Source organism: Phocoena sinus, chromosome 9 (assembly GCF_008692025.1).
Source record: "Phocoena sinus isolate mPhoSin1 chromosome 9, mPhoSin1.pri, whole genome shotgun sequence".
Classification (NCBI taxonomy): domain Eukaryota; kingdom Metazoa; phylum Chordata; class Mammalia; order Artiodactyla; family Phocoenidae; genus Phocoena; species Phocoena sinus.
The window spans coordinates 92,300,464-92,315,956 of NC_045771.1; the positions used below are offsets into that span (position 1 = coordinate 92,300,464).

General features: G+C 43.9%; 1 protein-coding gene across 4 annotated transcripts in view; it reads right to left on the minus strand.

Annotated features, from left to right (window-relative positions):
- Window positions 1–14,670, minus strand: part of LOC116759197 (T-cell receptor gamma chain C region C10.5) — a 28,609-nt gene extending 13,939 nt beyond the window's left edge. The window contains exons 1-4 of one of the 4 annotated variants that reach the window (XM_032642631.1): window positions 14,172–14,669; window positions 13,759–14,062; window positions 5,485–5,490; window positions 1,395–1,450 (exon numbers count right to left, since the gene is read on the minus strand). In XM_032642631.1, coding sequence (XP_032498522.1) covers window positions 1,395–1,450; window positions 5,485–5,490; window positions 13,759–14,062; window positions 14,172–14,214 — 409 coding nt within the window. In that variant the 5' untranslated portion in view covers window positions 14,215–14,669. Of the gene's footprint in view, window positions 1–855; window positions 864–1,394; window positions 1,472–5,484; window positions 5,491–5,762; window positions 5,769–11,405; window positions 11,410–13,751; window positions 14,063–14,171 lie in introns of all 4 variants that reach the window. The other 3 variants (XM_032642633.1, XM_032642630.1, XM_032642632.1) reach the window with 3 other exon arrangements.
- Window positions 14,671–15,493: the final 823 nt, after the last annotated feature.

A 15,493-nucleotide genomic window follows, 5' to 3' on the forward strand; every position in this document is an offset into this window, starting at 1 on the left:
AACTACTTATCTTGGCGTCTGGTCCTCAGTAAACAGTAGGTGATATTATTATTCCCTGTAATGAGATGGTTGTGGCCATTTCATGAAAATCTTCCAGTAAACAAAGTATATGGATTTTACAGGTATTACATCAATTAAGAAAGGAAACAATCTCATCAATGCAAGACCTCCTACCTCTCTGGCAGCCACGGGCCAAAGAATATGGGGCCCAATCAAGCCAGAATCTAGAAGACTTTTCCACTAGACTGGAAGCTGTTTGAGTGTTGGGACCTGTCCTATCTGTGTCTTGTTCACCCTTTTATCTCCAGCATCCAGCACAGAAAGTGTCCTCAATAAATGTTTGCTGAGAGAAGGAGCAAGTGAGAATATACAACCATGCAGACCCTTTTCATGGACTTTGGAGCTGATACAGCTCACTGCGCTCACAAATCCCATGAACCTGGTCCACATCCAGGCAATGTAACAAGGGTTGTAACTGCATGAATTTCAGCTGATCTCAGCCTATGTCTGAGAAGCTAGAGTAAGAAGAAGTGGGATTTATCGATGTTCTATAGTCATTTACTATAAGAATTTTTTTGCACTGTTGTTAAGGATGAGATGAAAACCAATAATGTCATTTTTTCAGGTTATTGGGAGAAAGGAGCCATGTGTTTATCTCAAACTACAGAGAAGAGGTAAATATTGTCTCTCATTTAAAAGCCCATCCATAGCGTTTCCCTGGTGGCACAGTGGTTAAGAATCTGCCTGCCAATGTAAGGGACACGAGTTTGATCCCTGGCCCAGGAAGATCCCACATACCACAGACCTACTGAGCCCGTGTGCCACAGTTACTGAGCCCACGTGTCACAACTACTGAAGCTTGTGTGCCTAGAGCCCGTGCTCCGCAACAAGAAAAGCCACCGCAATGAGTAGCCTGCGCAACACAACGCAGAGTAGCCCCTGCTCGCTGCAACGAGAAAAAGCCCGTGCACAGCTACAAAGACCCAACCCAGCCAAAAATAAAGACACAAAGAAATAATAAAAAATTTTTTAAACTCTATTTTTTAAAAAGCCCATCTATAAGAAAAGCATTTTGAACCAATAACTTACAGCAACGGATTACAGACATGGTCCTCAAAATACTTTAATTTCTACCCTGAGTCTATTCTTTTTTGGATAAAAAGTTGAATTTCTAAAGGTAGAATTTGAACTGCTAACAAGCAGGGAAAAGCCATTTACAAGAGAGTTTTGTTTCCATATATAGGGACCAGTAGCTGCAAAATTGCTGTTCAGATGCTGAGGACAAGAATGTAGCAGTCAGATAAGGGGGAACCCTAAATTGTTTTGTTTTGTTTTTTCTAAAAAGCAACTATGAATTTTTCACTATTAAGTTAAAATAGAGAAAAGTTACTTACCAGGGAGAGTTACTATGAGCTTAGTTCCTCCTCCAAATATCTTGATCCAACCTGAGCTATCACAATGGTTAGAGCGCCTACAAAAATCTCAGCCTTCTCCTAGCTTCATGACATGACCAGCAGTTAAAAAACTTTGTAGAGTCAATTTGATCTTCCGGTTCTTTCGAACGTACCTGAACGTAGGTTTCATGGCATCTGATATTTTGTAGATTTTCCTCAAATCAATTGACCCAAATGTCTGTTTTCCTCCAAGTCATAAACTTTAAAAAGCACGGATAGAAAATGAAAAGGATAAAAGCAGGAAAAGAACAGTTCAGCACCAACTGGTCAACCAACTGCTTTTCTAAATTACCAGGAAAAGCATTCAGAGGATTAAGGCTTTTTTTTTATTTCCAGGTGTTCGGTTGTGTTGAAACTGCTGAGTTTGCATCAAAGAAAGTCTCTTTTGTTCTCACAAACACCAGGGCTGCTCCATTAGTGATTAGGGAATGCATTTCTGAAAGGAGGAAACGCTTCAGTAACTGAGAATGCAAATATGCCAACACAAATATACTGAGCAGGGCTTCCCTGGTGGCGCAGTGGTTGAGAGTCCGCCTGCCGATGCAGGGGACACGGGTTCGTGCCCCGGTCCGGGAGGATCCCACATGCCGCGGAGCAGCTGGGCCCGTGAGCCATGGCCGCTGAGCCTGCACGTCCAGAGCCTGTGCTTCGCAACGGGAGAGGCCACAACAGTGAGAGGCCCGCGTACCGCAAAAAAAAAAAAAAAAAAAAAAAAATATACTGAGCAATGTGAACAAAGTTCTTCTTTTCTCCTAAACCGCTTTTACCATTGGGCCGCGTGATTTTTAAAAAGGCAGTGTCAAATGAGAAAATAAGTCCTGTGATGACTTACTATTTTTCGTGGGATGAAAGAAGACATTTGTAGCATTCTGTCTCTTTGAAATAATAGATTCCTTATTTAAACTAAACCTTAAAAACTAAGCCTAGTTCCCTGATGAGTTGAAAGATGCCATCTTGGGATGCTGTCCTGTAATGTTATGTCACTCAACATGGATCAGAGGGAAAAGAAATTGCCAGAAGCAGCTGAGTGCTCCTCTGAATACAGATGAGCTGTCCAACTGCCAGGACCCGGACAGGGTAGGGCCTGAGTATCCCCATGCCCTCTCCAGATCCGCTTGGTTCCGGCCTCAGTCCTGTGAGCAATCATTGCCTCTGCCCTGACAATGAAAGTAAGAGGAGGCCACGGTGGGCAACTGTTCATTCACAGCAGCTCAGATGGGGGAAGACCTGGATGAAAATCACGTTTAGAAAGGGATTTTTAACGGAAAATTCAAAGGTATTATTACTTGGAGCTGTCAAATGCCCTTTGCACCTATTGTAGACATAAATGATGCCCACTCAATTCCTTTCTGATAGTTTTTCCTCTGCTTTACCTTATTCCAAGAAAATGAGGAGAGTTATAAGGTATTTTAGGAGTTGTCTATATTTCAGGATCCATGAAGGTAGTAAAATACAAAAGAGTAAGTAAAGAGTTACAAAATCCTTTATTAAATTACAAAAACTAGATGAAGAGTATAATATTTTACTAAAGGGCATAAAGTAAAACCTGAATAAACAGATATATACCATATCTGTAAAGGAAAAACTCAAGATCATAAAGATGCTAACCTTTCCTAAAAGCATGTATATAAATTGACCTCAATTCCAACCAGAATTATGATAACTTTTTATTTTTTGTTCTTTGTTGTAAGATGTCGGGGTGGACTAGATAAGTTGATTTTAAATTCTAATGGGAAGAATAAATATGAGATAATTGAAAAATATTTTTAAAAACAATGGTGAAGAGACATTTAGCATAGTAGATTTTACCACTTATCACAAAGCTACTGACATAGTAGGATAAAGGTGTAAGAATAGTGAAACTTATATAACACAGAAATCCTCCAGAAGGTGATCCAAGTGTATGCTGATATTAAAATGTGATCTGGTATATATATTTTTTAATTTATTGTTTTTGGCTGCGTTGGGTCTTTGTTGCTGCACACAGGCTTTTCTCTGCTTGTGGGGAGCAGGGGCTACTCTTCGTTGCGGTGCGCGGGCTTCTCACTGCGGTGGCTTCTCTTGTTGCGGAGCACGGGCTCTAGGCGCGTGGGTTTCAGTAGTTGTGGCGTGCGGGCTCTAGAGCGCAGGGTCAGTAGTTGTGGCTCACGGGCTTAGTTGCTCCGCGGTATGTGGGATCTTCCCGGACCAGGGCCTGAACCCGTGTCCCCTGCAATGGCAGGCGGATTCCCAACCATTGCGCCACCAGGGAAGCCCCAGTGATCTGGTATTTTTTAATAATAGGGAAATAATAGATTATTTTTTAAAAAGCTTTGGACTATTGATTACCCTGTTGGAAAAAGCAAAAATAGCTCTCTACCTCATACCATATAAATTGGGTTCCAAGTAGATAAATATCCAAGTGAAAAAGAATCTAGAGATGTGAGCTGGAAAGAAGTAGGGGACTAATTGGGTCTGTTGTGTAGGGGAGCTTGGAAAGGGAAGAGGATTAAGAAGCACCTTTACTTAATACTTAATGTTTCAGAGGAGAAAGTTGGAGAACGTTTATTTTTTTCCAGTATTTTCAAATAAACATTTTTTTTTTTTTTTTTTTTTTTTTTGCGGTACGCGGGCCTCTCACTGTTGTGGCCTCTCCCGTTGCGGAGCACAGGCTCCGGACGCGCAGGCTCAGCGGCCATGGCTCATGGGCCCAGCCGCTCCACGGCATGTGGGATCCTCCCAGACTGGGGCACGAACCCGTGTCCCCTGCATCGGCAGGCAGACTCTCAACCACTGCGCCACCAGGGAAGCCCACAAATAAACATTTTTTGAAAAGAATAAATGGTGGTGACTTACTGAAGGTTTTAGTGACATGATCAGAAGGTAACGTAAGAGCAGAAAGGTGGGTTTGTCAGGGGAGCAATGCTGGTGAAGCAGACACGTTTCAGAGATAGTCGCCATGAGCCACTGAGAAGCATCTGAGGACCCAGCTTATTGCAGTGACAGTGGGGATGGATGGAAGGGCAGGTGCAATAAATATTAACAGGTTTATCAGAGCTTCTAAAGAATTCAAATGGGAGAAATCAAATTACCATTAAGGAGGTTGAAAGTGAAGAAAAAGACGTTTTAAAACCAGAAAGATCAGGTTCCAATTCTAGATCCTCTGCTCCTTGTGACGTGTCCTTGGGCACATCTCAGAGTGTCGGTTACCTCATCTTTAAAAGGGAGGCGATAATATCTGTTTCTCAGGACTTTTGTAAAGTTCACATGAGATAACTTATCTAGAAAAGATGATGCAAAAGTTCAGGAACAGAGAATTCATTTTCTTGGAAAGAATGGAAAAATCTTAGTGTTGTCTACAAAATTATTTTTCTCGTAACCCTGCTTTATGTAACACATGCAAACACACACACCCCTCACTCACCACATTCTAAGGTGACCAACAAAGGCAACTTAAATTCTTCTTCAGTATGAGGAATGACTACAGAAATAACAAGCAAGTCAAGTGAACTAAAGCACAAGTTTCAAAAGGATTCCTTGAAGTTTTGCATTGCTTTTTCAGGTGTGATGATGATTTCATAGTTGACCAAATACAACAAAATTTGGCAGATCATCAGAAGTTATGAATCTCACAATTATTGTTAGGATTATGTGGCCATTTCTGTGCTGGGTTTGCTGATTACCGTGCACGTGTCAGCTGGAAAATAAGAGTTTCTACACTTGCACCAAGTCAGAGAGACAGACGAGTGGGAGCTCTCTGCCTCAGAGCCGAGAGTTTTGGTTTTGGGCTTTGTCTTGACAGCCAGTTCTGTTCTCAGACAGCACACCATAGGCTCTGGCCTGGTTTGTGGTTTCCTTTCTACCAGATGAATCTACAGTTCCCAGGGTCTCCTGTCTCCTCCTTTCAGATCTCATACAACAGGAAATACCTAAAGAACTGTCAGGTTTCCTCACTTCTTTTCTCTAAATACCAAAGAAAGCCAAAGATGTGGAAGGTCGAGAAAACACCATCTGTTTTTACCAAGTATTCTTGCGTGGTGTGAAATGACACACAGACCTTTGCTGTTTACTGAGATAGGAAAGTTTGGGGGGAAGACAATGCAAATTGTGCAGATTGGGGTGAAGGAATGGAATTGGAATCAATAATTTTATTCTGGCGACTTATTAGAAATCCAAGAAGAGAGGTATTTAGCTGTATTGTAAGGGTGTAGATTTTGTTGTTATTGCTGTTCTTCATGTTATTTTCGAGTCTGGCTGGTAAGAACCGCAAAAAGCAGATCAGGGCTACCAAACTTGGAACCAAGTGCACGACCATCCGGTTAGGATTGGTCCCGGGTTTCAGACTGAAGAGCAGGAAATTAAGGGCTTGGTTGGGCAGGTCCTTCCGTAAGTGGCAAAGAATTTACAAACGTATTTGTGAAGAAAGCAATCCCCGTGTTTGATGTGTATGCCAGGAAAATTATTCCAATCATCGAGGATTTCACAACAGATAGGAAGCTACAGAAATGAAGGGGGACTGGTAATAGGATAATAGGGTAGCCATAGGAAAACAACAGGGAGGTAGACAGAGCTGGGAGTCCATCCCCTGCTGACCTTTATCCCTTCTAAACAGTGTGGCAGTCACATAATTTACCTACAGATCAAACTCAGTTGGGTTCTGGGGACATCCCTTATGAAGGCAAGCCATCCTTGTCACAGCTCCCTTTGAGAGAAATGTAATTGCACTAAAAGGAGTCCAACGCTAACCACAAGAGAGGCGAGAAAAGGCACTGGAATGAGAATCTGAAACGCAGGTGTGCCCTACCTCTGTGGTTAACTGGCTTTGCAAAAAGCCGCTTGCCATCTCTGGGGCCCAGCTTCCTCATCTGAAGTGTGGGCATTGGACTAAATTTGTCCTAAAGGCCCTTCCTGTTCCAACAACTATGAAGCCATGATTGAGAGGATTGAAGAGTCTATCGTGGTTGCCCGAGTGTGACGGGGGTTGAGAGTTAGTAACAGAGAAGGTTTTCTTCCAGGTCCCTTCTGACTCTGTGACACTGTGAGATCCCAGCAGGCACAGTAGTAGGTGGCTTCGTCGGACTTGACAACGTTATTGATTATCAGGTAAATGATTCCACCCTCTTTCTTATCTGTGTCCAAGTTGGAATTAGGTTCATCCCGCTTGTAACTGTCAGCTGAGCCATAAAGGATTCGCTTCAGGGGCTCCCCTTCTTTCTCTTCATATCAGTGCACAATGGCATTCTCCAGGGGAACCCCAGACAGTTTGCAACTTACGTGCACTGTTCTGTCTAGTCTTCGGGGAGAGGAGAGTTGATCCTGAGAAATTCTCATGTTGGTGTCTCCATCTGAAAAGCAAGGGGGACAACCAGAGGCACTTCAAAAGGCTGACGCTGGTCACAAAAACAATGGAAAGACAAGAAAGGAGAAGAGTCAACCTACAAACCCAAGCCAAAGATACAAGGAAAATCCACATGGTTGGCATGACCAGTGATTAGTAAGAATGGGGTGTGAATCAGGACAGGACAGAGGACGCAGTGGCAGCCCTGGTTCTGTGGAGGCAAGAATACGGGAGGAAGGTTTGTTTAGAGCCAATGAAAGTCTTTCACAGTAAGATGTCGCAGTGTGATTTTGATCATCTTCCTTGTATAAAGGAGCTCTCAGACTCCCGACAAGCTCATCAAAAATCATTTATGTTGTAATCATTTGATGTTAACATCACCTTGGGAGAAATGGTCTCCTACTTTTCCTTTACGTGTGGCTTCAAACACACTTATCCTTGGGCTCGTTCTCACTTTGTGAGTTATAGATTTTTTGTATGGCTCTCATGAGAATTAGAAGGATATTATCATTACTGTAGATAGTAATACACGAATAACGATCCCACAGCCTTATACAGAAGGTTGTATATTATATAGATCATTGGTTTGTAGAAAGCTTACAAAGTTGGGTGAATACTAGCAATTGCTGTAGTTATTGCCTAGGATACTACGATGTTATTATACGACATTTCTTCATTTTGCTGTGAATGAAGAAGATTGTTGAAGGAAACAAAATTCCCTTGTTTGCAAAACACCCTGCAAGTTTTCCTATTCACCATTCTTAGTCTGTCAGCATTAAAGCTATGTTTTCCTGTGGTTTGGAGGACAGTGTAAGATGTGATTTTTAAAGGGTCCTAAGCTCCTACTTTAGCTGTGATGGCTCAGTGAAGTGGTTTAGTCATAGTTGGAAAGGACACTGTGATTTGTTGACTACCGTGCTGAAACTTGCATATGTGAACCTCATTCAGTCTTCAGCAACCTATGCAGTTGTGAGCACCATGCCCACTTAAAATTGGGAAAACGTGGACCTAGAGATTGTCATACTGAGTGAAGTAAGTCAGACACTGAAAGACAAATATCATATGATATCGCTTATATGTGGAATCTAAAAACAAGTATAAATGAACTTAGTTACAAAACAGAAGTAGAGTCACAGACGTAGAAAACAAACTTATGGTTACCAGAGCATAAGCGGGGGTGTGGTGGGGGGAGGGATAAATTGGGAGATTGGGACTGACATATACACACTGCTATGTATAAAATAGATAATCAACAAGAGCCTACTGTATGGCACAGGGAACTCTACTCAATATAATGATTTATATGGGAAAAGAATCTAAAAAAGAGTGTATGTATATAACTGATTCACTTGCTGTACACCTGAAACTAACAAAACACGGTAAATCAACTATACCCCAATGGAAATTTTTTAAAAATAAATGAAATAAAATAAAATTGGGAAAACAGAAATAAACAATTCAGTAACTCTCCTATATCACCCTGTCAGTGAGTGGCTAAGCAGGGGTTAGAAACCCAGTCCCATGTCACTAAAAAGGACTTGAATCTTCCATCACTCATTCATTCATTCGTTCTCCTTTCCAAGCCAACACATCATGTTCGGCACTGGATTATGGCTTCCTTCCCAGGAGGCTCCCATAGATGGTGAAGCAGAGACAATCTGGGGCACTTACAAACCGTACCAAGACCCCAGAGGTAAGGATGGAGGATAACGTGACCTAACTGCAAGAAGCCTCACGGATCAGGTCCTTGGGCTATTTGTTCAGGCACTGCTCAGGACACACGTGCAGGAGAAAAGTCCTTTATGGGAGGCAGAAAGGAGGAGGGGTGTGTGTCTGCACAGGTGTGATGGCGGGGGAGGGTGTTTGTTCAGTGGCAGCGGCGCCCTTGCACACCGTGTATCCCAGCAGGTGCCGTAGTACAGCACCGCATCCTCCTCGGCTGCTCGGTGTATCCTTGAGGCTCCCCAGTGAATCACTTGGCCATTTCCTTGCTTCGTATCTTTCCTCACTAATCCCTTGTTCGTGAACAACATTTTCATTGGAGGAAATATACAGAATTTGGTTTAGAGGCTGCTCTGGCTTCTGTCGGTACCGGTGGACATATGCACTCTTCTTTAACATATCTGTTTTTATCTGGCATTCAAGAGTTGCCGTATTTCCTTTTTTCTTGGTAATGGATGTTAGGCGTTGTGTTATTTGAATATCTCCACTTGTGTCTGAAAGAAAAACAAGAGGAAAAATTAGCAAAGTTTTGATGTTCATAAACATAGTCTACATGTGGTCTCTCCTCATGAAAAGCCTGGGGACTGATGTTTACATTTTCTGCCCGAAGAATTCAAGGTGATGATGGAATTTGTCAGCTTAGCTTGAATGACCACGTGACGAGTGTCCACCTGGAAGGGGTGATGGGACTGTCCGTGAGCTATCCCCTCCCTTGGGTAAAGCCACTCACATGTCCAGAGGGAGGCCACCGCCAAGACCTGGGGCAGGAGCACTGTGCTGCCAGCTCTAGTCAGGAGAGGTAATTGAAGACTGGGAAGATTGGGAATATTGCAGAGCAAACTGGAGGACTGATTTAGTAAGAGGAAGTGCTGCTCGGAACACACAGCTAAGAGCCATAGACTGCAGAGAAAAGGGCTCGTGGTAAACGCTCAAGACATCCTGTGGAAATAGGTCTGCTAATTCATCAGCAGATTCCTCTCATTACTGTGTGATTTTCACCAACCAGTGATGTTAGTGTTAAGAACCCATTTTCTTGTTAAAGGACTGAAGTCCTTTACTGGTCTAACAGAGTGAGGGAGAGGGAAAAGGAGGGAGAAAGAGGCCTACGTCCATACTTGACAAGCCTCATGGGAAACTTCTAATCTAACATCTTTGACGGTCACTTCAGCGCATCAGGCAATCTCAGATGTAGGCTAAAGGGACAGCTTATTTGTGTATGACGCTGCTCTATACTTTAGGTAGCCCAGCTAAAGAAGACATTTCAGATTCTCTTTTTTTTTTTTTTTTTTTTTTTTTTTTTGCTGTACGCGGGCCTCTCACTGTTGTGGCCTCTCCCGTTGCGGAGCACAGGATCCGGACGCGCAGGCTCAGCGGCCATGGCTCACGGGCCCAGCCGCTCCGCGGCATGTGGGATCTTCCCGGACCGGGGCACGAACCCGTGTCCCCTGCATCGGCAGGCGGACTCTCAACCACTGCGCCACCAGGGAAGCCCCATATTCTCTTATTTTTGAATGTGACCATTAAATGGGATCCTTAGAGATGCTGTGTCCTCGTAGTGCCTTAATATACCTTAAAAACAAAAGCCATTGTTATTTCCTAATATATAATGAGTGCATCCTCAGTAAGGATCATAAAGAAATACAAACAGAAGAGAAGACAATCGTTTTTTGTCCCATCGTTCAGAGACAATTACTTGGTAACAGTTGGTACATTCACTTACAGATTAATTTCTGTTCATTTAAAAAATTTGTTTCACATAGATATGATGATATCATATATTTAAGGTTGTGCTCTGTCTTTATTACTTAATATGATACCATGAACGTTTTTCTACTCCGTAAGTACTTCCTTGCAGTGTTCTGACTCTTAGCAAGATTCCCTGGTTCACCACCACGTTGACTCAGATCGCTTAGGGTCCCACAGATTCTATTCTTTTTACATAGCCAGTCCACAAAACAGGAGAGCATAACAGGAAATCCATTACACAATTCATCACTCAGTTTTCTTTTTTTAATAAAGATCATTTTGTGATCTCAGATTAACATCTTTATTCTTTTTTAAAAAATTTTTTATTTATTTATTTTTGCTGTGTTGGGTCTTCGTTTCTGTACGAGGGCTTTCTCTAGTTGTGGCAAGCGGAGGCCCCTCTTCGTCGCGGTGCGCGGGCCTCTCACTATCTCGGCCTCTCTTGTTGCGGAGCACAGGCTCCAGACGCGCAGGCTCAGTATTGTGGCTCACGGGCCCAGTTGCTCCGCGGCATGTGGGATCCTCCCAGACCAGGGCTCGAACCCGTGTCCCCTGCATCGGCAGGCGGATTCTCAACCACTGCGCCACCAGGGAAGCCCCATCACTCAGTTTTGAACCCTTGTTATGCTCCCTGTAGCCATCTAGTGTCATCTGCCTTGCCTTTCATGTTTCCTTTCCTTACTGCCTGCACCTCCCAAATAAACTACTTATACTCATATCCCAAGTCATCTATTCTGGGGAACCCAAACTAGGATAGGTAGGTATTGATGGAAGACATGTTCACATACGGAGGTATGGGGAAGTCATTCTTGTTTATACCTCATTTGGCTTGAACTTTGTGCTAACTAGAACAGCCTGTCTTATGGCCTGTCAAACACATATTGCACATTTGCTTTAAACATTCAAGGGAAAAAAAAGAATGCATTACCAGATTATTTAGGATGTCCACTTTGAAGATACAAATGAATGCCCTTCCCTTCCTATGAGGTCAATGCTAGTACTCCTTTGAAGATGAGATTTCCTTTCCAGACACCGAGGTCAAGCTGAGTCGCCATGGACATACTGATCTGTCTCTCTGAGACCTTGACGAAGTGTGCCCTTGTCATGTTCAATGTCTGTCCTTTGTTCTGACAGAAACAAAACTGTTTGAGGCATCCCAAGTGGAGCCGGGTTCCATTGTGGATGTGTTTTCCGGCACGTTCCTGCATTACGGGGAACTTGAATTTTCTGAAGTGTATCAAACTCAAGGACACGACAAGCCCTTTCAAAAACAGTACCTGCTCGTAGCTGCCAGCTCAGAGTCACCCTTTACACCTTGCCGACGCTAATCCTAATTACTGACAGGAAAGCTGTGGTCCTTGAATCTGTGTCTCCTAGGCTGTCTTCAGGTTAGCTCAAGTAAAAAATTTTTTTTCTCTTCCTATTAAAGATGACTTATGAATGATTTGCACTGACAGACAGTTGTGTCCCTTTACTAAAGGCCACAGCTCCTGGCAGGTGACCTCTCTTTCTTTTTTTTCTTTTGGCCACGCCTCACTGCTTGTGGAATCTTTGTTCCCCAACCAGGGATTGAACCCGGGCCCTCGGCAGTGAGAGCACTGAGTCCTAACCACAGGAACGCCAGGGAATTCCCAAAGTGACCTCTCAATACAGATACCCTCCCTGTTGTCATAGCAGTTCCGTGTCCCTAAAGGTCTAAAAGGAGAGTGACTTCATGCTGCCGTGCCAAAGCTGAAGGACAGAGGCTACACAGCCCGCAAAACTGAAAATCATTACTCTTTGGTCCTCACAGAAAATGTCTGCCAACTCCTATTTTAGCGCAATTAAAAATAACATTTAGGGCTTCCCTGGTGGCGCAGTGGTTGAGAGTCTGCCTGCCGATGCAGGGGACACGGGTTGGTGCCCCAGTACGGGAGGATCCCACATGCCACGGAGCTGCTGGACCCGTGAGCCGTGGCCGCTGAGCCTGCGTGTCCGGAGTCTGTGCTCCGCAACGGGAGAGGGCACAACAGTGAGAGGCCCGCGTACCGCAAAAAAAAAAAAAAAAAAAAAATGTAAAGGATTACTGTTTACCTTCATTTATTATACTCATAATGCACATCATTTCTTTATGGAAATTCAAATTTTTGACCTATACCATATTTTTTATGCCTGAATAACTTCTTTTAACATCTCTTAAGAGTAGGTGGGCTGGCAATGAAACCCCTCAATTTCTGTTTTGTCTGAGAATTCTTCAATCCTCCTTGACTTTCGAAGGATATTTTTACTGAGATGTCAGTTTTCCCTTCCAATATTTTAAAGATTTTTGTCCACTGTCTTCTTGTTTGCATGCTTTCTGAAGAAAGTCTACTATTTTTCCCCCATCTGGCTGCAGGCTTCATCCCCCATTCGGTAACTATTACCACAAAAGAAATCACATCTTCATGCCTGTGTTTCATCACCTGTAAAATGTGAATCATGGTAGCACTGATGTCAACGGATTGTCCCAAACATGAGAAAAATTAGACCTAAAGGATTTAGAACAGTGTCTGAGCGAGAGTAGCAGCCTGAATAAATGGACTCCGTGGTGCTCTGTAGGTTCACAGCAGAATCCCAGGGAAAAGGATCCTGACAGGAGTCTCCACCTTGTTGTGTGATCACCTAATGCCCCTGGGGGTCAGAGGCCTGTGCAAAAGGAAGTGCCCTGGTCGGGCTGTCACACAAACCCTGAGTGAGGAGTTAACAGTGACCCCCTTCCTGCAAGGGAGGGCAAGAGCCCCATCCCACATTCACCCCAAATATGTAGGGAGTAACCAAACTTCCTATTCAGGATGGCCTGAGAGAGTTGAAGTAGCATGGGATTTGGAGGCTTAAAAAGTCATTTTGGGACTTCCCTGATGGCGCAGTGGTTGAGAATCTGCCTGCCAATGCAGGGGACACGGGTTCGAGCCCTGGTCTGGGAGGATCCCACATGCCGCGGAGCAACTAGTCCCGTGAGCCACAACTACTGAGCCTGTGCGTCTGGAGCCTGTGCTCCGCAACAGGAGAGGCCGCGATAGTGAGAGGCCCGCGTACCACGACGAAGAGGGGCCTCCGCTTGCCACAACTAGAGAAAGCCCTCGTACAGAAACGAAGACCCAACACAGCAAAAATAAATTAATTAATTAACATCAGATGCAGGCTTGAAAAAAAAAGTCATTTTATCTTGCTAAGCCTCAAATGATTAGTATTGAAGTAGAAAAAGTGAGAATTACGTTGCAACAGTGTTGTGACATTGACCTAAGATGTAACACCACCAGCGTGTTTTCTGGCAATGGGTGATTTCCTCTTTGAGGATGAGCCATGTAACTTTCAAGTAATCTCTAGATAGTAAAAGAAATATCACATGCGACTCGCTCTCTTTAATGGGAGACTTAGGCGGGGCTCTCAGCTGTGCAGCCTCAGTAGTTGCTGGTATTGAGGATGTGGGTAGGCACAGAGCTGGAGATGGTTCTTGTGTGTGTTACCCAAGAAACTCTAACACTGTGGACATAAAACCACGAGGCACAGTAGTACGTGGCCTCATCTTCTTTCTCTAAGAATCTTATTTTCAAGGTAGAAGTGGAAGTGGGGGCGTCTTTTCTGGCCTCAATCTTGTTTTTCTTCCCTCCTAAGTCTTTTAGAGCAGGGGCTGTTACGACGTATGCTAGATGTTCTATACCCTGATTTGGTTTATGCCGGTACCAGTGGATGTATTCCTTGCTAAAGTCTCCAGAGGACACCTTGCAAGATATAAGTACACTCCTATCTCTTACTCCAGTAACTGCTCTTTCAGGTTGCTCCAACTTTACTTGCCCAAGGCCAACTGCAAGCAAAGAAGAGAAATTCCCATAAACAAATGACATGTAAAGAGGCAACGATAAAGACCTTCTTCAGTCTCTCCTGTAGACCGAAATGATTCGGAGGCAACTCACAAGCCCAGAGGGAGGAGAAGAGGATCGCTTCCAGGAGTGCCATCCCGTCCCCAGACTGGCTCCCTGGGAGGAGGTAAGAAAGTGAGGGCTCTGTTGGCGGGAAGTCTCAGGCCAGTGGCAGGAGAGCCAGGCTGGATCTCGTGTCTCGGAAGAAGCGATGGATCAGATCCGGTGGTTCTCTAGGGTTCTTCATGACCTGCTACGGATATGAGCAGTTCTGGTTTCGTGGGGTTTTCCTGCCCCTGAGTCCTGGGCAGGTGGGCCAAGTAGGCTCACGATCTGGAAAGAAAACCCTGAGACGAATGCGTATACCTGGGGGTGGAGCAGTTCTCACAGCCACTCCCCTCATCCCCCTGAAATTCCATGCTGTAGTAACATTGCTACAGAAATAGGTACAGAAATTGTACATATGTAACGTTGCTACAGAAATATCCCTACTGTGCTCTTTCCCTATGTCTATCTTTCTGTAACTGGCTGGTGAGCCAGGACTCAGGTATGAAAACTAACCTTTATTTTTCTGTAATGCTACAGCAAATAATCAGACACTAGAACATCTCCTGGACATTATTTTAAAATTTATTTATTTAATTTATTTATTTTTGTCTGTGTTGGGTCTTCTTGCTGCGCAAGGGCTTTCTCTAGTTGCAGCGAGCGGGGGCTACTGTATTTGCAGTGCTCAGACTTCTCATTGTGGTGGCTTCTCTAGTTGCAGAACACGGGCTCTAGGTGCACGGGCTTCAGTAGTTGCGGCACGCAGGCTCAGTAGCCGTGGCTCGTGGGCTCTAGAGCGCAGGCTCAGTAGTTGTGGCACACAGCCTTAGTTGCTCCACGGCATGCGGGATCTTCCCGGACTGGGGATCGAATCGGTGTCCCCTGCATTGGCAGGCGGATTCTCAACCACTGTGCCACCAGGGGAGCCATTCTGGACATTATTTAATATGCCATGTGCACAAGCACTGGGGTATTTTTGTGTTTTTTTTAAATTAATTGAGATGTTACCATGCAAATTATCAGTCAGAGAAATCATACTTTGTTTACAATCGGGGTGCCTTCAAAAAGGGACTAGATTACAATTGCTAGTGGATCTGTGAGACAGAGTGATCTATGGAAATCAGCTTCACTCAACCTGGACGTGAGAACAGTCTCATGAACTTTATGTCACATGCAGGAGTATTTTAAAAGCAATATTCTGTTTAATATGCAACGGTAATCTTTAAAATTAATATGGCACCTAATACCCATTGAGGACTTGCTATTTGTCAGGCGTGGTTCTAAATGTTCTCTTATAATTTTATTTAATCCTCTAAATCAGCCAGTGAGGG